General features: G+C 37.2%; 1 protein-coding gene across 2 annotated transcripts in view; it reads left to right on the top strand.

Annotated features, from left to right (window-relative positions):
• The window catches only part of UACA (uveal autoantigen with coiled-coil domains and ankyrin repeats), an 89,375-nt gene that overhangs the window by 43,493 nt on the left and 22,057 nt on the right, over positions 1-23,825 (top strand). The window contains exons 1-10 of one of the 2 annotated variants that reach the window (XM_080808093.1): positions 114-579; positions 2,782-2,915; positions 6,800-6,888; positions 10,053-10,117; positions 10,916-10,973; positions 14,358-14,428; positions 14,532-14,638; positions 17,272-17,453; positions 18,589-18,626; positions 21,400-21,468. In XM_080808093.1, coding sequence (XP_080664219.1) covers positions 541-579; positions 2,782-2,915; positions 6,800-6,888; positions 10,053-10,117; positions 10,916-10,973; positions 14,358-14,428; positions 14,532-14,638; positions 17,272-17,453; positions 18,589-18,626; positions 21,400-21,468 — 852 coding nt within the window. In that variant the 5' untranslated portion in view covers positions 114-540. Of the gene's footprint in view, positions 1-113; positions 580-2,781; positions 2,916-6,799; positions 6,889-10,052; positions 10,118-10,915; positions 10,974-14,357; positions 14,429-14,531; positions 14,639-17,271; positions 17,454-18,588; positions 18,627-21,399; positions 21,469-23,825 lie in introns of those variants that run through there. The other variant, XM_080808092.1, reaches the window with a different exon arrangement.

The raw sequence follows: 23,825 nt of genomic DNA, 5'->3' as shown, positions 1-23,825 counted from the left end.
GCATGCGTTTACAGTATATTCTTAGCTGCCCCTCTCTATCACTCAGCTGTCAAGTCCTATGGAATCTAAAATAGAACCTGACCAATGGGAGGCTGTCTCCGCACTGTTTAAGGGAGGATTCGGAGGTGGACGCTTTTGTCATGCACAGCGGCCTCTGTGTTGCAGTGCTGAGGCAGCAGGATGTAGAGGGCTGGTCAGCTTTTCCAGTGGAGTCCGTGAAGGGGACAGCTTCATAGAAAGGCAGCTTCTAAACAATAAGAAATCAGAGGAGTTACAGTACCTGACTTGGGGCTGCTCCATAAGGAAGATAATCTTCAAGCGTTATGAAAGCGGAGAAGGATCCCGAAGACGAAGAAAATATCGTTAGAGATCCAAGCTAAGTGTAGCCCAGCATGAAGATTGTGGAACAGGAAGATTTGTAAAGCGAGGGACGGAGTCACTGGTTAGGAGTTTGTCTGAGGGCGTGCTTTGTGAGCCACAGAGCTTTGTAACTTAATGCCCAGTAGTTTGCTGCTCGCAACCAGAGACTAAATCCTGTCTATGATGAACTGCTGGTTTTCTTGTGCTCCCAAGAACAGAGTAGGTATCCCTGCTGTCCAGTGTCACGAAGGACTCCCGCTTGGGCTTTCTGAGCTGTATTCTTGTAAAATGTACTGCTGTTTAATTAATTTTAGTCTCTCTGCCTTCTCTTCTTTCTGATGTATTTGATGAGCAACAGATTGGGGTTAGTGATAGCAAACGACAGTTCTTGTTTCTTTTTCTGGGGTTTTAAAAAGCACACAATAGAATCTTAGTAATTGAGCAGTATTTCTGTTAACTGACAGTGGACGGGGATGGAAAACGGTGCTTGGTGAAGTGGAACTGAAAAATCCCATGACAATATGAGACTTGGATAATGTTTAATTATCTTTTAAAAAGCCTTGCTTTAGGATTTTACAGGTTTTTTCCCCTTGTTTTAAAGAGCTCCTTGCTCCTGCTGGTGGTTTACTTGGAAATAAAGTTGAGGTGGTTTTAACTGCAAGGATAAACTCATCAATTTCAAGCAAGTATCTCTGTGTTAAACAGGACTTAATCCCTAATGCATTTGAAAACCGAATCTTATCTTAAGCCTGCTTCTACGACCACTCCCCAATTTAGAGTCTGTAAACTGTTTTGTTTTAAAGCTAAAGAAGGGGGGATACCTCAAATGTAGTTGAGCCTTTGAGCCAGTAAATAGGCCTAGTCTCCGAGTTGACAATTTGAGCTTTTGAAGTTAGAAGGAAGTGGGCTTATCTCCAAATTTAACTAAATTGGAGACAACAATGCTGAAGCCTTTGTAGGTACTTGAACCAGATTCCATGGAAACATTGCTTTTCAGGAGTAGGTTAAAATTTTAATGTATTTATCTTTTTTCATATTCAATTTTCATACTTATTTTCACTTTAAGTACTTAATGAAGACACTGCTTACTTAGCTAGAAAGTTGATGTTTTGTGTTGCTGTTTGAAGGGGAGAGGTAATAGAAAGTTAATCCCACTGATCAGACAGAGGATATGCTTCATATAACAGATTCATTTTTTTTCTCCCTCAGAGATTTGTTTTGCTATTTGCGGACACAGGAATTGCTTTGTAAGTTTCAGTGAAAAATAGGTACATCTTTCTTTGTTCTAGAAATAGTACTGAGGTTAGTACAGAATTTAGCAATAAGTTTACGTATAATATTTTAAAAGGCTAAAACCTTAACTTGGTTAAGGTGTGTATTTTAGTTCTGGGTTCTACATTTCCGCCTACTAAGAAAAAAATCCAAGTTATTGGCCTTAAAATGTCTTGCATATGTTTTCTCCAAAGTTAAAAATAACCTTGATACAATTAAAATATATATCATGTGGTACATCCTCCTATTTAAAAAATTGCCTTTGATCTTCCTCTTAAATGCATGTACTGAGGTTTTGTTAAAACCAAAAATCTTTTTTAAATAAAAACAATATATGTTGAATGTAAAAAAGAAGGAAGAAAATGAAAGTCACTGTAATCCTATTGTCTTGGGATTTTAAAATAGTTAATACTTTAGAGTCTTTGTTTTTTCTATGTAGAAGTTTCTTTTTATCCTAGTGTATAAGCTTAATGAATTGCTTCCTCTGTTGAGACAGAGACAGAGTGTATGTGAATGTAGGTATGTGTCTAATTTGCCTCCATAAATATATTTCCAACAGTACTTTTTAAGCAGGCTGTGTGAGTCTGTGGATGTCTTAAAATGTGTACAGAATTCCATTGCATCTAAGGTCTTGGAAGATAGGTGACCAGAGCCAAATGTGAAAGCAGGAGTTAGAGACTAGGAGAGCTGATTTTGGAAATCACTGGAAAGCACTTTGGAAAGCACACTGATTTTGGAAATCATGAGAAGTCTTGGTTGGGTTTGGCTCCTGAGGTCTTTTAACATCCCTGGAGCCTTGACTTTTCCCATCTGTTAAATGGGGATGGTGATTTTAGTTCACTGGGGTCGTTTGGGTAATTCACGCCTGGCACAGGTTGGGTGTTAAACAATTATTAATTTCTTTGTTCTGAAGGCAAAGAAAACAGAGGACATGAGAAACATGCTTTTTCTCAAAATTAGACCTTAAAATATTTCTTGAAGGTCATGTTCTTTGGAGAGGCTCTTCTCATGAAATGTGGGGTGCAGTGGAGATTGAGTGATGTTTTGTGCAGTATTGTTCTCCGTTCTCTTTTCCTTCCTTCTTGAGAAAGTCTTACTAATATAGTATAGAGAGTAGGCCATGTTTATCTATGTTTTTCCTTTTTGTAGCATGCAGCAGATTGGAACAAATATGATGACCGATTGATGAAAGCCGCGGAAAGGGGAGATGTAGAAAAAGTTTCCTCAATCCTTGCTAAAAAGGGCATCAATCCAGGCAAACTAGATGTGGAAGGCAGATCTGCGTAAGTATTACTGATGATAATTGCCTCAAGGGAATTTGGGTAGACCCTTGGGACACAAGTGAAATTTGTGAATTGTGGCTGTCAAGGTATCAACTTAAAAAGGCTTTATCAAAACCCACGCTATAAAATCTTTCAAACATTGCTTTCAAACATTATGGACTAATAATTTGTTCTCAGTGTGTAAGATTTTCAATCTAGAGAGAATACTAAAATACTACCCAGTGGTCTAGTTGTTTAGTCTGAACTCCCAATCTGTTTTTATATTTGGGTCATTATTCTAAGTGAGAATGTTCAGAACAGAAAGGGAGGCAGAACAACTAGAGTGGCTTAGGGAAGCATAGGTTGTGATCTCATCCTTTGGTTTTTGGGTCACTGAGAAGGACTACTGGCTTGTTTCCCTGCTTAGCTTTTCTCCCACCCCTCCCCATCTTCTTCCCTTCCCTTCCTGTTGAGGATGGGTTAAAGGGTAGGTGTACATTCTGTTACTGCCTTCTGTAATTACAGCAGTCAAAACCTTATCTGGGAAACCTTCCAAAGTTAGAGGTTAAAAGTCTCATTTCCTAAAGTTCCTCTCAGTCTTGCATGAGTTTATTTAGAATATTATAACTGGAAACCAGATACTAAATATAGAAATGAATATTAGGAAGTGGATAGTTAATGTTTAATGTAGATCACTACCTTAGGATGCTTGAATATTCAAGTATAGGAAAAATAGCAAAGCATGATGTAAAAATCAAGTAGCTTTTAATACCAATAAAGTTTGAGAAGTTCGAATTTTTAAATACTGTTTCAATTTTATCAAGTAGGCGATTTGATAGCCACAGAAACATTGCTTGAGTCCTGCTCCACTTTTTGCTAAACTTTGAGCTATTTCTGTAGGGCTCACAGTATAAGCAGTGAAAATTTAATATCTAAAAGTGACTTTATTTTTTGTGTTTCTTTTTTTACCAAACGTCAAGATGTTAGAAGATGAAGGAAATCTTTGGGATGAAAATCATCAGTGAAACCTTATTTCTTCAATTCTGCCCAACCATGCTTTGAATGTTTCGAGTGAATGGTTGCTTGAGTTGCTGTTCATATTTTTTTCAATCTGAGATTCAGTTTTGAGTGATATTATTTGTATTAATGGTCAGAGTTATAAAAATCTGGTATAATTTGATGAACTGTGAACTTCAGTTTGTAAGATGTATGAGTAGTATTAGTCTCTGAGGTTTTCACTGTAGGAAATAGAATTCTTTTAGGATTCATGGGATAAGATATTTTCCTTTTGCACACACAGACTGTATTCTTCCTTAATTAGAGCATTTTGTATTTAGTCAAGTATGGGACATGTTACAAACACACTTTCTTTTATTTCAAATGACTTTTGGTTTGTTTTAGTTCTGAAATTTAAGACACAAGTAATATGTGCTTCTTGACCTCGATCCAGTTTCAAAAATGAAATATTTGAAGCCTAGCCAGAGTCACTGCAAGGATTTGTTTTCTTCCTGTTCACCTCTCTCCTGGGGAATAGCCCATTGCTAAAGCAAAACAGGGCAGATTCACCAGGAATCCCCACTGCCACTTGGAAAGCCAGATACCAATTCCTGTCTCGCCGTCCCCTCAGGCTGTCAGAAGTGCTATTTGACATCCTAGCTGTTTTCTGTGGAATCAGCAAATGTTCCTCGGCAAAAAATGGCTTCAGATACCAAGCTTACCTCTCAGGGCGTCTGTCCCTCCCCGTGTCCTGGCCTAGTGGTTTTTCACTGTCTTAGCTCACTGATGCCTTCCAACATATGTCTTACAGTTTACATGGCTCTTCTCATTGTTGTTAGAGATCGTCCACATTACCTGGATTTCGTATTATGGAAGCAGTAACATGCGTCTAGTTTAAAAAAAGACAAAGTTGACTTTTTAGATTAAAAAAGAGTATTTCTATAAAGTAGTTTTTCAGATTTCCTTTACAGCTCTTCGCATACACTGTAGTGATCGATACATCTTCCTTCTGAAGTCTGCTATTTATATCACATCCGCATTAATAATGTATTGTAGATGTGTTGTGATTTCTGCCCTTTAGGACAATATCAGCGTAATGTTGATTTATTTTGAAGAAAAACGTCTTCCAAATTTTTGGAGCTAAGAAAGAGAAACAAGCAAACAAAAAAATGTTCCCTCCAAGATTGTGAAACCTTTGCTTGAAGAACATTACCATTTCTCAGAAGGTTCTAACAGTGCATGGCATAGTATAATTAGTGTAATTCCATACTTTGGTGTCGCAGAGATCAATACCCTTAGCCTTACAGCAATTTAATTCCACTCTAAGAAGAACTTTCTTGGTTCCTATGAACATTATATTCCTTTTATTAGAAGCATCTCTGTCTCTCTAATTCAACCTATGCACAAACCTCCTTTATTTTACTTAGTAGTGCTTGGTCTCTGGTTTGCATTTACATCCGTCGTAATACGAGTAGAGATACATGGCCAAGTGTTGTAATATCTGGAAATGAATTTGCAACCTAGCTTCAGATTTTGTCTCTAAGCGTTCAGATATTCAAATATTTGAGGGCCCATCATCTGTCTGGTACGTAAATTGGTCTGGGAATATAGTAGGAAGCAAAACAGACAAAAATCCCTACTTTCACTGAATGTATAGTTTAGCGGGAAGAGACTGGTACACTTATAAAGAAAGACTATAAAGAAAATAAATCTTGAATTTATATATCATTTTGAAATCTTGAATTTATATATCATTTTGAAAATATGTGTTTCTGCAGGGATTGGGAAAGTTGGAATACTATGGTTTCAGGGAATGGGGAAATGTAAATTTTAAACAGGATGGTTAGGGAAGACCCCTCCTTAGAGTGTGATACGGAGTTTGTCTGTATCTAGGCCCCTTGCCGAGCACTTGTATATCCTTTATCTCCTGGCATCTTCATAGTGGTCATTGTACTCGGTTAGGGGTCAGTTGTATTTTGACCTGAGGTCAGCATCCTTTGTCGGCAAGCCCTCCTGTCCTTACTTAACAGTTTGGATTTGGTGGAGTATAGTCAGTCAGTCACTGTCCATTCTTAGGGCACACAAAAAATTTCTGTAAATGTTTGTTAATTAATAAAGTATTAGATGATCAAAGAAACAATGGGATATTTTCTCTTGTATCTTGAATACCTGATGGCTTAAAGTCAGTTTTTTAAGCAGGCTTTCCTTGCCTTATTAGGAAGTTTGTCATGGCTGTGTGTGCAAAACTTCACCCACTCATACAGGTCTGTGAACAAAGGGGAAGAATTAGGTGGCAGTTGTGGCTACTTTGGGGAAAGAGGACACCAGCTCCTCCACGGCTTTCCAAGTGTAGCTTAGTTTGTTGTTTTGAAGGCTTTTCCATGTGAGTTCTAATTTGATAATTCTAAAGAGAAGGGATAAGTGTTTGATCTGTGTTTGGCCTTAGCGTTCTGCTATAACTTCATTTGTTTTGGCAGTTTTGGTATACTTGAAATGAAGCAGAACGAACTGGTAGAAGTTTTTGAGTGCATTCAGTGCATTCCAGCACTGGTGCCCGCAGTACCAAGTACTAATAAGCTATAGAGTTAGTGGTATTATTGTATAAATTTTCTTTTATTATGACTGTTGAACATTGGAACATTCCATTGGTTCTAAGGAGGTATTTCTGGAGAGTATTGACTCCTTATGTAAATTTGGGTTAAAATTAATTTTTCAGCAATAAGGGATAGGTTTCTTTTTTCCAGTAGAAAATACATAGATATTTTATGTAGACTTTAAAATGTGTGTGTGTGTCTGTGTGTGTGTGTGTGTCTGTGTATGTGTGTGTTGAATAAAAGGTGACATTCTGTAACATTTATGTTGATGTTTCATAGTTTCTGTGGCATAACGTATATTTTCTTTTTGTTCAGCTTCCATGTTGTGGCCTCCAAGGGGAATCTTGAATGTTTGAATGCCATCCTTATGCATGGAGTTGACATTGCCACCAGCGACACTGCAGGTCGGTTGCCGCCATAGTCGGTTATAAAACAGAAAGGGAGGACAAGCATTGTCCACTGCCAGCGTTCTTCAGACCAAACTGTGATTTAGAGAGAGACACCCTCAATTTTCTGTTTTTTAAAATGGTTTAGAAAAAGTTCACTTCTGAGGTATCATTGTTGGTCTTGGAGAGGTAAAGCACAGGAAATTGAGACAGGATTGCTGATCTGATGAGCATTTGGAGACCTGAGGTCCAGTGCTGGTCTTCGTAATATTATAAGATCCTAAAGTCTCAGAGTTAGAAGAACCTTTAGGGGCCATTTAGTTTGTACTCATATACTCTTGACTCTATGAATCCTTGCTGTCATGAGGTCGTTTGGTATTTGGTTGGACATTTCTCATGATGGGAACCTAATTGCTTCGCAACAGCACAGCATGACCAAGAATGATCATAGCAAGAAGAGCTGACATGGCACATGGCACTCTGCTGCGCACTTTACACGCACTAACTCCCTGTTTCCTCATACCTTCACAGTGAGGCTGCGAGGCCCTTAGCCAGCCATTCAGTAACTGGCCCGGGGTCCTTCAGTAGATGCTCTGCAGTCGGAGTCTGTGTCCTTATCTGGGATGGGATGCTTTTTACAAGGAGATCTGTTCTGTGTTTGGTTAGCTCTATTTGTAAAAAAATTATTTCTTGTAGGCAGTTTTAAGTCTGTATCTTACTGTGCCTTCTGCTTAAACTTAGTTGTAACATGTCTGGCTTTTAAAATCTTACAGCGTAAGTTTGTCTGCACAGCACAAGATAGACCTCTTCAGTTCGTGTGCTGGTTTTCTTAGAATAACCATTCTCAATTCTCTTGACAGCTTCTTTCTCTGCAGTTCTGCTTTGTTATTCAATCAAATATAGGCGGTGACCTAGAACCAGAATTTCCTTAACAACTTTAATATTTTATTCTATGATTCCATATAGAGACAAATAATGAACACATTACAATAAAACCAGCACTGTGTTTAGAAATGGAAGGGAGGCAGAGGAAAAGAGAGATCTCAATGAGGAGAATCTTTACCAAAAGGTCTATCAAATTTTGTATTGAAGACCAAACTCTATCTGCCACTTTTGAAGGAGGAACAAAAGAATATGTTAATTACTGGGACGACTGGGTGGCTCAGTTGGTTAAGCATCTGCCCTCAGCTCAGGTCATGATCCCAGAGTCCCCGGATCAAGTCCCACATCCTGCTCCTTGCTCAGCAGGGAGCCTGTTTCTCCCTCTGCCTGCTGCTTTCCCTGCTTGTGGGCTCTCTCTCTGACAAATAAATAAAATCTAAAAAAAAAAAAAAATGTAAATTACTTACCAAAGCATTCCATTGATGTAGAGGAATATTTATAGAAATTTTGGACTAACCATATACCTCTTTAGACTTCATTTATTTGTTGTTCTGATTCTAATTTAAACAAGTATCTATCTTATTTTTTGTCTGTATTTTTTCTGCTCTGGATATTTTTGCCTAGTGACTTTTGCCCTCCCTCCTTCAGTGCAGATCAAGCTTAAATGCTTTCCCAGGCGCAGCAGACATCATTTTGTATGCTGCAGCCTGACATACTGTGCCTAAAGTCTTCGTCTTCTGTTTTTGCTGTTGTTTAGTTATATTTGTATTTGCCTTGTTTTACTATTTTTGTCTTTAGCGTTGTCCTTTCCTGAGGACAAGGACCTTGTCTTATTTGCTGTAATATTGTCTATTATAATCCAGATGTGGATATTCAATAATAATTTGATAAAAAAATTTATGTATTTTATCTTAACTCCTTCATTTGCTAGCAGTACGAAAGTATATTGAAAATAATCATATTTCAAGTAAGCGTGGTTTTGGTTTTGAGGTATTTATGACTCAGGTCTTACCAGATAGGCACCTTGGGTGTAATTCATAGTGTTGTGCTTTAGATTTGATATTTACTTCATTTTTTTACTGCATTATCTCAAGTGGCTGGATTTGGGTTTGGCTAAGGAAATACCCCACTGGACGTTTTTATGTGATCCATTGTGTTGAACACCAGGGACTGTCCCTACCATTCTACTCCATACTCTCTCTTACTTTGCATGTAAATGATAGTTTTCTTTGTCACTTTTCACAGTCAGTAGCAAATTGAAATTTGAAATCATTACATCTGACTTATTTGTAACTAGAGAATGTTTAGGTATGGATGAATGTGTTGTACCTGTACTTGGTTAAAAAGGCCTGGACTCACTGCTGTTTGTTCTAGAACCTGGTTGGTCAGTACACAGAAGTGATCAGATCCAGGAAAACTTAATCCACTTACCTAAACTCATATAAAACTGAGTGAAGGTTGGAAGTTGAAGTCAGTGTACTCCTTCACCTAGGATGAACAGAATACAAATGACTTCTCTTCTAACAAAAGGGTCTGTCAGTGAAGTCAGATCATTTTTTGAGAGGTTTGTGAAGTGAGAGGAAAGTTAAGAGCATGAAACATTGAAAGATGGAATGGCCTGGTGAAACCCTTTTATCTTTCACCATCCAATGAGATGTATGCGTGAAGAAATACAATTAGGAGAAATCATGTTTGGAGGTAGAATGTTGTCTGCAACTTCACCTTTTTCAGTGTTCAGAGTTAACCTTTCCGATGATTTGTTTCCTTTAAAATGGCACATTTTAATACACATTATATTTGAACGAGTTGTCTGATTTTCAGAGACACAGTCTTAGTGAACTTTGAATTTAAGTTGAAAATTAGTTTCTTTGACTTACCTCTCTTAACTACCTGTATTTTCGCGTCCACACTGCCTGTTTAGAAATATTATGAGAAATCTAGGTATCTTTCTTGCTCTCCAATTCCCATTCTCTTTTTCTCCTCTTCCTCTCCCTCCCTCCCGTCTTTCCTGGTTGACTTTAATTACTTACTCTGTCCCAGGCACTGCTCTAGGTATTGGAGATACAGTGGTGAATAAGAAAGTTCTTGCTCTTTATGGGTTTGTAGATTTAATTTTTCTTCCCACCTTCATTGTTTTGGTGTGTACATTATCTCATACTACAATATCAACCTGAGTGAAAGCGTGCTTACAAATTAAGTATCTTGTCAACTAATCTTGGAAAAATGAATCACATTTCTATGGAAAATTCGCTTGTGGAGAAAATAACTGTTCATATATGTCTTAAATTATTTTTTAATAGGGAGAAATGCTCTTCACCTGGCTGCGAAATACGGGCATGCATTGTGTCTACAAAAACTTCTACAGGTAGTAAAAGTGGTTAATACTTTGGCTTTACTATTTTGACTGCTAATAATGTGTTTTCAGTGTGTTTTTGGAATTTGAGATCAAAGAAAATAGTAGGTTAATTCTGACTGTTAGCTTACGTAATTTCTTTTCCATCATTTGTGAAAGAATGTGAACAATAAAAAGCAAAAACTCTGAGGGAAGTGAATCACATAACTCACTGTATTAAAAATAAATAACAAAGGCTTGACCTTCCTGTTGACATTAGCAGGAGACTGGAATTTTCTGTTGTCTGGTCTATGACATAAAGTGATACGGCATAGGAGCTATATATTTCTCTGTAAACATCAGTCACTTAGACTACGTGATATGATATTGACACCGCTAGTTAAATTTGTAGTCAGGCAGCCACAGAACTCCTTGAACTAGTGGGCTGAAGAAAGTTTTCAGTTAAAGGGTCCAGTCCACCATTTCTAGAAACATTATTACCACTAAGTTTCATAGCAGAACTCCTTTGTTTTTCCTGATTCAGTTGTTCAAATTTTAACTCTTGGTGAGAAAAAAACCCCAAACAATAACAGTTTCTACATCCCATGCTATTATAATGTACCATATGGTTTCCGGTTCGGTGGAAAACTTGAATTTACAGTATAATGTTATTAGATTTGTTTCATGTCAAAATATTTAGTAGCTTGTCTAGTAGTCCTTAGGTTTTTTGATAAATGGAATATTTTAAGATTAAATAACAGCTGTTCATCTGAGTCTAGTTGTTTAACTTTAAAGTAAAACTCTCCCAGCTAAGTTTCTGTGTTTTAATAGTACAATTGTCCCACTGAACACGTAGATCTTCAGGGAAGAACTGCACTTCACGATGCAGGTAAGTGAGGGTTTCACTGGGATATAGCCAGTATTTGTTAAAACGGCTCGGCATTGAAATTCATTTCCAAGTTTTAATATGCATATATTTGTATAATTCATGGAGAAACATTATATTATGAAGTTTTTGTATACATGAATATGAAATTTATTTGATTGTACAGCTTAAAAAGATTCATTTGGCCAAGGCTGGTTTGCTAGATCCTAGAAGTCCAGAGATAAATAAACATGATCCTGCTCTCAAGGAAGCTCTAAGCACTGTGTCACTCTATGTTGGCGGAGGGTGGGGTGGGGGGGGTGGGGAGGGATCTGGTAGGAGAAATGGGAAGATGATTTTTTTCCTTAAAAACTACATTTACCTAATTAACGTGTCCGAACACCATTTTTCTCATCTGCAAAATAAAGTTAATACTACTGCAGTAAGTGGTTTATAATTAAATTATAAATAGTGCCTGGTATGTCATAATTTCGTAATTAATGGTGGCGGTAGCTGTTGGGTTAGGCCTTGGTGCTAAGTTTCATATCACTGTTATGTGCTGTATTTAAAAAAAATTATATTCATAATTTCATAGATTTTATTGATCATACTTGTATATTTAAATTTATCTGCATTATTCTTCAGTGGTCTTAAAGACAAAAGTTAGATATTAAGTGTTTTTGGACTGTACCACAGTCTGACCTCTGGCCTGACTCTTCTTAGTCTGACATTCCTACTGTTTACTGGAAAGCCAAAGTAAAGTAGTTACCCTCTCTTGTCATATTTATGGAATATCTGAAGTAAATAAAAGTGGTCTTCATTAAAAATGAAATAGACCGCAAATTTCCTTCAAACTTCGGGACCTTAATTTATTTCAGCTTTTTTCTTCTTATGTTTTACGTGCTTTTGTGATAGTTTAATTTTTTACACAAGGGTTTTTTTTGTTTTTTTGTTTGTATAAAGTTGTGGTATTTGCAGAGTATTTTCATATGCATTGTTGTTTGAACCTCACAATGACCCCAGTGTGATTTTTGTGTTTGATGAGAAATGCCTTATCCTTTGTTCTCTATGGGCCCTAGCTCTGCCTTCTGGGAGGTTCTAACTTGTCCATTATTCTCTAAGGTCACAGGTAAATTGCATGGCAGCGAGCATGTCCTCTGTAGAGGGAGCTTAAGGGCTGGAACAATCATGAGTGTTAGCAAGGGCCTTCAGGGACCTTGCGTAGTACGGTTCCCATAAAACCTTGGTCGGCTTTCTGGTTTATTTGTTGCCAGCTCTTTCCATTTGTCCATCTCCAAAGTTATTTTCTGGACATGAAGTTCTTAGCCATCCTTTAGTTCTCGTCCTTGTTTGTAGAGTCATGACTCTGCCTCGTTTAATGGCTGCCACCTCACAGCCATCTGAAATAATACTCTTGAATGGGATTATAATGTCCTTACCATGATATTTATTGCAAGACCAGGTTTTTTTTTTTCTCCTTAGTGGGAGAAAAGTTGTGACCAACAATAATGGTATATCTTGCTGTTTGACACAGAGAAGCAGTTGGCTTCCCCGCATCTCTGCGGTCCCAAATATATGTGTTCATAAACTGGCTAATTCTTGCTTGACCTGTCTCTTTCTCACCAGACCTGGCTGAAAGTAATGTGCACTAAATTTTTGGCTGTTTTCTATGGCTTCACGTTGAAAGGCTTCATCGTCACGTGGTACACCTTCTAAATAATGGTGGACGATGTAGCTCGTTCAAATGTTTTGCCACAGTGTGAGAAAAATCACAAGATTTCTAGCCTGAAATATGTTTAGTTACTACTTAGTTCCCAACCACTAAATCAGTGCCATTATGATTTACGGATTTATTGTAACAGCACCGAACTCCTGATAGCAGTTTTGTCTCAGTTAGGGATAAGACTAGGTTTCTGTGACAAAGACATTATAAAAGAACACTGGCTTAACAAACCCCACAGGATTGCTTTCTTTCATGTCATAGTCCCGGTGTTCAGAGGGGCTTGTGCCTCTGCTCACTGTGGCCATTCAGGGACCCAGATTCCTTCCATTTTTCCATTCTGCCTTAAGCTAGGGTGTTGTCCTCATCTTTAAGGCTGAAGCTGATAGCAGGGACTTCTGTTTTCCTGCTCACAGGAAGGGGAAAAATCATGGAGGAATGTATAAACCATTCTTTTAAGCCCTAGAGTCAGAAGGTAGCACACATCTCTCCTGTCACATTCCACTGGTGAGATTTAATGTACATGGTCATGCCTGCATGCAAGCATGCAAGGGAGTCTGGGAACTGTGGTCTCCAAGTGAGCCCCCAGTTCCCCCCAGCTTTGTTACCATGGAAGAAAGGGTGACCACACTTGGGTGAATGGCTGCCACTCTCCACCATAGCACCTTTAATGCTGACTTTACTAGTTCAATATATTGTAGCTCTGGAATTTATTATGCTTTACATTGTTTCATTCTTATTTTCAATTGGGCCTGAATGGTTGTTGGTTTTAGAATTCCTGGATTAATGTATTCAGTTTCAGTTTATCTTTTTTTAAAAAACTATATTTTATATAAAAGACTTGTTGGATTAAAGACAGCAGAAATGAAAATTTACTTGATTTTCTTATGTGTATTTTGTTTTAGTCTGTGGAATATCACACACACACACAAAAGAATGCTGACTTTGTCAGTACTTTTTGTGGCTAATAATCTAGTCTCAACTCATAATAAATACTCACAGTATTTATTTGTTAATAATAATATAAAAGGAAGTATTTGTTAATAATAATATAAAAACTTTTAATAAGAAATCATGGGGAGTTGAAACACTATCCTATTTTAGGATGTTAATAATTTTTTTCCTAATACAAATATGAACTCTAGTGTTGGTTGGAAAAAAAGCAGTGTGTGGTTTTACAATATAATTTTTAGCAAAATGACCCTGCCTTGCATCATCAAAGGCATCATTGCAATCTCTGATTTTAAAAGAAAATATGAACTATATGAGTCAAACCTTTTTTACTGTGACTCTTCTATAAAGACCTGAATATGGTTCATTAAAAAAAGACAAAAATTGAGCTAACCCTTCCAGGATCAAGTCAGTTGTAGCCACATTTAAGAATATATTCTAAGTAGAAAATTTAAATTTGATTTTTATTTCTATGTTTCCACTTAGGGTAGAAGTATATTGTCACCCTTAAAGGTGACAATATTCATTGGTCCCAATAAATTGTACAACATTTATAAAATGATCTGGTCTAACCCATTTTCTACAATAGGTACTTAAAATGCTAAACTAAGAAGTGGATGATGTGAAGCTTGGTAGTTTAGAAATTGTAGAACTTATGCCTTATATGGACGTAGCAAAGCACCATGTGTCTTACCAACAGATGTTCACCATTTATCATTTTCCTTTGCTCCTCAAAGCCATGGCAGACTGTCCTTCCAGCATACAGCTGCTTTGTGACCATGGGGCCTCCGTGAATGCCAAAGATGTGGTGAGTCCGTGTATGTTTATTGTCATTTCAACTCGTGTATTCAAACTTTTATGTTTTGGGAGATTTGTTGTCTTAATGCTGTTTTATTTTTCTTGTTGCTTAGGATGGGCGGACACCACTGGTTCTGGCTACTCAGATGTGTAGGCCAACAATATGTCAACTGCTGATAGATAGAGGAGCAGAGATTAATTCCAGAGACAAACAAAACAGGTAATTCTTTTATCACAGCTTTACAGACACCAGCTGGATTCACAGTGACTCTGAAACTCTGCCGTTGTGACTTGTCTTTTCCATCCCCCTTTGGATCTCTCTTTCCTTGGAATTAGCACCCACTTCTTTTTTTCTTTTCTTTCTTTCTTTTTTCCCCAGAGTCTGATGAAGGAAGAAGAGGGAAATAGGGTAAATGTGGAATACAAGCAGTGATTAGAGCCTGTCTTCAGGTCAGAAAACAGAGGAAAGGAATTATATCCCAGTTATTTATTTTAAAGCTTTGAAACAATCTTTTGTGAAAAATGGGGTCAGATAAGATGAGGGAGAACAATAAAAAATCACACCTACGGTCTGCTTCTTTGTTAGTTAGTCTTTTGGGAGTAAATGTTCTTGGGTGTCCTGGAGCTTGATGTTTTTCCATTTTTCCGTTTTTCCATATAGACTTTCTCCATGTGTTGGTTCTGCTTACCCTGCCCAGGCATAGTGCTATCTCCTTCTCTGGAACCAAGTTCATTGCCACACCCTGAGGTTCCCTACACTTATTTTTGCTTCTGTGTTCATGTCATTTTAGTTGGTGCACACTAATACTTTTATGTCTGTAACTTTCTCCTTCCCCTCTCCACGTCCAGTGTATCATGGCGCTGCTATTACAATTTTCATGTTTATGGTTCTAGTGTTTCCAACAGTGATGTATCTGAAATACATCCTATCCCCAAGTTGGAGCATTATAATAATTCATTACAAATTTTGGGGATTTTGTAAATGATTACTAGTAAAACTGTTGGTTTCTTCTGACTTAATTTTATTCTTCTAAACATGTATCCTTTTTTTTTTTTGTAGTTCACTGGAAGTAAATAGGTATAATAAAAGTCTTTAGATGTCAGATTTTATAGCTCTACTTGTTTTTATTGTTTAGACCTCTCAAAGGAGGAAATTCTTAAGCAATTAAGTCATTAATGTGATTATTAAGGAAGTGGCTTTTTTGCATTACTTTGTTTTTGCAGATACTATAATCCGGTTTCAACCATTACTAAGAAAATTGGGTTTAAAAATAAAGTTTAGGATCAGAGAGGGATGATCTGGTTGATCCATGTATAATGCCTAATTTTTTTAAAAGATCCTATATTTTCCCAAGCACTTTGGAATGGCGCGTGCACACACACACACACACACACACACACACACATGATGAGGTAGGACAATGTGTATTAAATAGGCTAGGTAGCAGATGGCTTTAAAAATAAATTTAAAATTTGGAATTCCTGGGTGGCCCAGTCGGTTGAGTATCTGACTCTTGGTTTCAGCTCAGGTTATAATCTCAGTGTCATGAGATCGAGTCCTGTATCTGGCTCCATGCTCAGCATGGAATCTGTTTAAGACTCTTTATGCCTCTCCCACTGTCCATCCCACCACCCCCCAACTCATGCTCTCTTTCTCTCAAATTCAAAATCTTAAATATAAGAAGAAATGAAAAATAAATTAAAACTCTGTATTTTTTTGCTGGTCTTATCTATAACATTTTTTTCTCTAATAAAAAAACTTTGTTGGTGGTGCCCGGTGTATATAAAATTGTATTCCAGCAACTATTGGGGAGTATGAAAGAGAAATAGGATATGCATAGAATAAAAGCAAGGATACGTTTTCTTATGAAATCCAATATTCACAAAGACTGCGTTAGGTATAGGATAAGTCACTTCATTTCATGAGGTATTTTTTGGTTTCCTCAGCAATAAAAATAGGAATGGGACAAAATAATTTCAAAGTTACTTCTAAATTTCCATGATGATTCAAGTGTTTAATTGCATTATTGCTATTTGTTAAGTGTTTCAGTGCTGATGATCCTGCCAAGGCATAATAAACCAGTGGTCCATGATAATGGGGATAATTAAGGAAGGTTTATGGAGGAGGCAGGTTTTAAAATGAAGTGTGAAGATATGAAGGTCTCCAGTTAGGAGAAGGAAAGCTCTTTTAAGGAGATTAGTCAGAACTGGAATCTGATTCTTGTTTTGGAGTGGAAGGGATTGGTCGAAGAGGTTTACATGATGAGGTTTATTCATGAAGGACTTGAATAGTTTGGGTTTATAGCTGTAGGTTTTGAGCAGATGGAGTAACAGTATCAGTGATGGGAGAATATTGTGGTAATTTACTTGTAGAACACAGAAGGACTGGAGTAAAGGAGGTTAGTTTGGTAGTAGAAGTAACACGTGTCTATAAGTGATGCCAGGTTTTTAGCTCTGCAAACTAAGAAAGCAAATGTTTTATAAATATGATGAAGTTAAACTATAAGATAAAAATAGGAAATAAAATCTGTATAACAACTATGACTTTTTTTTTTTAAGATTTTATTTATTTATTTGACAGAGAGATCACAAGTAGGCAGAGAGGCAGGCAGAGAGAGAGGAGGAAGCAGGCTCCCAGCCAAGCAGAGAGCCCGATGCGGGGCTTGATCCCAGGACCCTGGGATCATGACCCGAGCCAAAGACAGAGGCTTAACCCACTGAGCCACCCAGGCGCCCAACAACTATGACTTTTTAAAGTAATATCTATTCTTTAAGAAGGGGCCTCTGGAAGGTTTCTGGAGTATTTTCTTGGGTCTTTCTCAACATCTTTTATGCTTCTGTCTTCCCTCTTAGAACTGCTCTCATGCTAGGCTGCGAGTATGGTTGTAAAGATGCTGTAGAAGTCTTACTTAAAAATGGTGCTGATGTCAGCCTGCTGGATGCCCTGGGCCATGACTGTTCTTACTATGCAAGAATCGGGGACAATCTGGACATTCTAACTTTATTGAAGACTGCGTCGGAAAATACCAACAAAGGTAGGTAGCGAAGTAGCTAGAAAAGTCTAGCTTAATAAAGAACAGCTTTTAGAGACTCAGACCATGGAACTACAGGTTTTAAGAAGCAAAGCAGTCCTTAATGCTACACATCATTGGTCTTTCTCCCTCTGTGCTGTGGCTTTGTGTATTTGTGTTAGTCACTTTGAGGCAGTGCCTGTTGTGTATGTTTGCTAGTTTATCAAGTAGACCCTACTGTACTATGGAGTAGGTTAAGGAATGAGGAGAAAGAGCCCAATCAAGTGTGTTTTACTAATATATATATATATATATACATAAATATATATATATATTTTTTTTTTGATGAGGAGGACTGTAATACTTAGCTTTGATACAAAATTTTAAAGAAAGAATCATTGTTTGAAAATGTGTATAAAATATTCAATCAGTATTTATCAGATACCTGTATCAGGTATTTTTCTGTGTTTATTAAGGAGAAATATCCTTCCAGTCTTTTCCCTATGCAGGAAGGAATATCCTTGTCTTTACCCTATGCGGGAAATTGAGGTCACTTGTAGTGAGCTGCAGATTACTTTTTGTGTAATAGATTTTGAAGGGTTTTCCCTCATAGATAAACATTTTGTGTAAAATTTTTATTAATGCATAAAATTCCATATATTTAATTGAATTAAGCAATTTTCTGTACATTCATTTAAGTTGATTACAGTTTTTGCTAATATACATAACAACTTAGTGACTGTCATGATGTGTAAATATTTTAGCGTTTCTTTATTATAGTTTTAGGATTAATTCCTAGAAATTGAATCCTATATTTCAGGATATACCCATTTCTTTAAGCTTTTGGTATATATTGACAAACTGCCTTCTGTTTAGGAGTGTTTAAAATTTTCTATTTTCAACTGCTTCCCCTTCTAGCATTGAATATTATCCATCTGAATGTAATCCTAACAAAAAAAAAATTTTGCAGTTTGATAGGTAAAAATAGATCACTGTCATTTTAACTGTAGAGCAGTTAAGCTTTAGAGGGAGCTTTAAAACTGATTTCTTTAGTGACTTAATTATATACTTAGAGAATTCATAATCTGTAATCTATCCAAGGTAACCTGCTGTTTTACTGTTCCCCTCCTCCTCTCTTTCTCTCTCTTTAAATCTTTAGGGAGAGAGCTTTGGAAGAAAGGACCATCTTTACAGCAGGTAGATCTTAATTTAAATTTTTAAAAAATTATATATATTGTGCAATTTCAGTAAAGAGTTTATAGGTTAATGACTATATGCAGCTGTTTCAAGTTTAAGTGCATGTTGTTCTCTCTGCTCAGTTAATCCTGCCCATGTAGAACCTAGGTATTAAGATCCTGAGGCTTTGATGCAATCCCTCAGCATGAGACAGTGGACCTCAATGACATCCAGTAGGAAATATCCTCCTGATTGCTGGCCTTGAGCCTCCAGCACTTTCAAATATGGGATATGGTACCTTGTTGACATTCTTCAACGATTAATTTTAGCCTAGTAGATCATAAACATAAACATTTCTCCCTTACTAATAGAGCGTAATATTTACTGTTATAGGAAAATTCTTCCAGTGCCTTATGAAATGAAGAGAACAGAATTCAAAACTGATTATATATTGTGATTTCAATACCGCTGTTACGATTTTGCTTTCTTTGTATTTTTTCCACCTTGTTGGTAGGACTTCGGAAAAAAAGCAGTATATGAAAGAATTCATACTTTGCCCTAACTTTATTATCAAATCACTATGTAACCCTGGTTTTGTGTTCCAGTCTCAGTAAATATCTTATTGTTTTCCCCTAATCTCTTCAGGTTAGCGTAAGTGGGGCTGGTTTTCTGCACTGTCACCATCTTGCTCAAGAGCTAGCGTAGTAGGCACCTTTCCTCTTCCGTTGGCTGTTCCCTTCCAGGCTTTCAGCTCTTCTCTAGTGAGAGGAACCTGAGCCCTTCCAAACCCTGAGGAGAGTAATCAGGTACCTGCTGAGAAATTCTGACCATCATCCTTTCTGCACATCATTCCTTGACCTCTCACCGGAATCTGAAAGTTATATGAAAGCATGTTTTCTCCTCCAGTCCATCAGAATTAAGTAATACATTCATGCATGGGTCATGTCTACCATCACTTTACCTTTCTATCTGGAGCAGCCGTTTCTACCTTCTCTCCTGTTCCTCAGACGATCTAAGTAGGAGTAGAGTAGATAAAAATGCACCCTGTAACGTCTATACCAGCAAACTTATATGGAAGCAGAGAAAGTGATTTCTGAAATATACACATATTTAAAATAAAGAATTATTGAATATTAATATGGGAATGGTATTCTGCTTAGGGCTCTAGGAGTTATCTAAATGAATACACGGAGTTAATATTCTGCTAGGAACAGTGAAACTCAATATTTCCATTCTTTAGTTGAATACATTTTAAAATAGCTACCATAGATAGCATTTGTTCCTGTGCTAAAGGACATAGAGTCCCTGTTATCAAGAAGAGTGCAGTATAGTTTTAAAAATAAGACTTATTCAGTTGTTTGCTTGACAGACCTCTCTGGGGCACCTACAATATGCCAATTACTATTCTAGGTGCTGGGGAATCATAGTGTGCAAATTTCCTGTCTCACGTTGCTCCCAGCCTGGTGAGCGAAATGAACAATAAACAAATGCTAGTATTTAGTATCATAGCATCTGCTTTGAAGAAAAGTGGAACAGGATTAGGGGATGAAGAGGGGAGAGGGCGGGAAACTATTTTAGAAGGCGTGGTCAGCAAAGGCCTCTCTCAGGAAGTGACATTTGAGCAGAGGCATGAAAGAAGCGAGAAGGGAGCCACCGGGCTCTGTAGAGGAAGCCTTAGTGGGCAGAGGGAAGGACAGGTGCCAACCCCATGATGCAGGAGTGTGTTTAACACATCCACGGGGCAGTAGAAGGACAGCATGGAGGAGTGATGTGTTCATGACCGAGGAGGAAAGGCAGGTGAGGGAAACATCTACCAGATGATGAAAGACCCTCTAGAGGGAAGGCGGGGATGAAGGTATAATAAGGAAATGGGTCAGATCCCACACAAAGAACAGTCCTTTGCTGGAAGGAATGAAGCTAGAAATGTAGTTTGGGCCAAGTTGTGGGTATGGAATATCTTCCTAATAGGACCTTTCCTTTCCAATTCTAAATCCAAACTGATTAGAATAACAGTTAAAACAAGACTCAACAAATAATGTAAAACATAAAAAAATTTTCTTGGAAAATTAAAACACTAGCTTTTTTTTTTTTTTTTTTTTAAAGCTCTCAGAAAGACCATAGCTTTCTAAATTATTATGTAGAAGTAAAGGTCAGTTTGGCCAAAAAAAAGTTATATGCTCTCTTGTTTAATGATTGTGTTATGGTTTTATTAAAGCAAATCTTTAGGCTGGAATACGGTTTCAAAGCAGTAAGTGTACAAAACAGAACATGTACTGAACTAAGTTGTTTAGAGGATTATCTGTCTCTTCCTGACCACATCCTTTGATATTTTATCAGTGCTTAAAGAAATAAATAATTTCCGTATCTCTTTTCAACATTACTGTAACTCCCCCTCCTTTTTAAGTACTAGATTTTTCCTTTGGGGTTGGTTGCTGATGTCTTATAGTGCAACTCTAGGTTTGTGTCGAGTACAAATTCTACTTTCCAAGTCTTGGTAACTTTAGTAAAAATAAATGTTTAACAGTTAGGATTTTAAATTTGATTATGTCTTCGTATTTTTAAATAAATCACACTTGATTTATTTAAATCATACTTGATTTATTTAAAACCTATAATCAAAGATGCTCTTCACTTGGAGTTCGAAGTGGAAACACTGCCACCTTGTGTTGTATACAGTAAAATGTCATGTTGGGTAAGCCACACATCCCTAACTGGGTATGTTGCCTACTGAGGAAAATGTACTTTTCTGTATTTTCATACTTGCTAACCCGTGTTCTCTTATGTTTCACCAAAGCGAAATTTGCCATACATACTAGATGAAGTAAATATGAAGTCAAGTCAGAGGGAGCATCGGAACATTCAGGTAAAAAAAAGAAAATTGGTATCCTCTTTGTAAAGAATTACTGTGTTGTTTGTAGTGGGGTCGGGTGGGAAGAGGAGCATGAAATGGGGAAATGAACAGGGGAAGGAAGAGCAGCCTGCTATATTTTGTGATTCTATTTTCTTGCCCAGTCCCTTCCAGAAGAATTGACTTTTGTTAGGAATGTTTGGGTCATATTATCTTACAGAAATTATTGTTTTAATATGTATTAGAAAGGAAATAATTAAACAACTTTACATAACTTTCTGTTGGTTTAAATCTGTTTTGGGCCATAAATCCTAAATTTGTATTCATTTTAGAAAACTTAAGTATTGTGATGAAAAATGATGGTTACTAATGTAAATAAATGTGTTTAGTTTAATACAACTGTTTTTTCATTTTGATAAAGAAAAATCATTTTGTTTAACCATGCAATGTTCTATTTTAATCAGAGTGTTCAGAAAATAATTCTTATGTGGATTATGTGGGAGGAAGATTCCATAACTGAATGGTTTATTTTATGACTAAAACACCATTAAAATACAAGTTGCAAAAAAACAACAACAACAAAAAATAAGTTGTATAGCTGTTTTCCATATGATAAGGCAAAAGCATTTTATTTGGGCTTTTAAAAGTTACTGTGTAGTGTTAAGAAAGTGAACTCTAAATTGGAACCTTAAGGGCTTCATCAGAGCATGGAAATAATTAGTGTAGCGAAAGCATTAGAACCTGCTCATAAACTTGAGAGGTGTTAAGCAAAAGTTAAAATGGCATATTCTTCTGCTATTTTCTATTTCTAGGTAATTTATTTATTTTGTTAGAATCATGGTGCTTTGTTGTCTTGTATATACTCATATTAATTAGATAACAGGACCATAACCTTCTGCAGGCACACCTTGGAGATAGCGCAGTTCAGTTCCAGGTCATTGCGATAAAGCGAGTATTGTAGCAAAGCAAATACAGTAAAGTGAGTCAAATGAATTTTTTGGTTTCCCAGTACATATAAAAGTTATATTTGCATTATACTGTAGTCTTTTTGTTGTTAAGATTTTTATTTATTTGCTTGAGAGGGAGAGAGAGAAAGAGATAGAGCACCAGCCAGGGGGAGAGGCAGAGGGAGAAGCAGGCTCCCTGCTGAGCAGGGAGCCCAGTATGAGGCTGTAGCCCAGGACCCTGGGATTCATGACCTGAGCTGAAGGCAGACGTTTGACTGGCTGAGCCACCCAGGTGCCCCTATACTGTAGTCTGTTAAGTGTGCAATAGCATTATATCTTAAAAAAAAAAAAAAAGAAAAAGAAAGAAAAAAACCCAATGTGTATACCTTAGTTTAAAAATACTTTATTGCTGGGGTGCCTGTCTGGCTCAGTCAGAAGAGCATGTGACTGTTGATTTCGGGGTTGTGAGCTCAAGCCCCATGTTGGGTGTACAGATTACCTAAATAAATATTTTTTAAAAGAGAAAAAAATTAAATAAAAATACTTTATTGCTAAGAAGTGCTAACCATCATGGGAGTTTTCAGTGAGTTGTCATCTTTTTACTGGGCGGGCATCTTGCCTTGATGTTGATGGTTGCTGACTGATGAGGGTGGTGAATTATTGAACGTTGGGGAGGCTGTGTCAGTTTCTTAAAGTAAGATAGCAAGGAGTTTTGCCACAGTGATGAACTCTTCCTTTAATAAAAGTTTTGTTGGTAGCATTTTCCCCACAATAGAACTCCTTTCAAAATTGGAGCCAATCCTCTCAAACCCTGATGCTCCCCTATCAACTAACTTTATGTCATATTCTAAATCCTTTGTCACCATTTCAATAATCTTAATAGTGTCTTCACCAGAAGTAGATTCCATTTCAAGAAACCACTGTCTTTGCTCATCTGTAAAAGCAACTCCTCAATCATTTGTTATATTGTGGAGTAGCTACCAGTTCAGTCCCATCTGCAGGCTCCATTTCGTTTTTTTTTTTAATAATTTTTTAATTTTTTTATAAACATATAATGTATTATTAGCCCCAGTGGTACAGGTCCGTGAATGGCCAGGTTTACACACTTCACAGCACTCACCATAGCACATACCCTCCCGAATGTCCATAACCCCACTACCCTCTCCCTACCTGCCTCCCCCCGGCCACCCTCAGTTTGTTTTGTGACATTAAGCATCTCTTACAGGCTCCACTTCTAATTCCAGTTTTCTTGCTGTCTCCACCACATCTGCAGTTACTTCCTCTGCTGAAGCCTGGAGCCCCTCAAAGTCCTCCATGAGGGTTGGAAAACACTTCCTTCCAACTCTTGTTAATGTTAGTATTTTGACCTCTTCCCATGAATCACAAATGTTCCTAATGGCATCTAGAATGGCAAATCCTTTCCAG

The sequence above is a fragment of the Martes martes genome (genome assembly GCF_963455335.1).
Source record: "Martes martes genome assembly, chromosome: 7".
In the NCBI taxonomy this organism is placed as follows: Eukaryota; Metazoa; Chordata; class Mammalia; order Carnivora; family Mustelidae; genus Martes; species Martes martes.
This window is presented reverse-complemented; position numbering and strand designations above follow the sequence as displayed.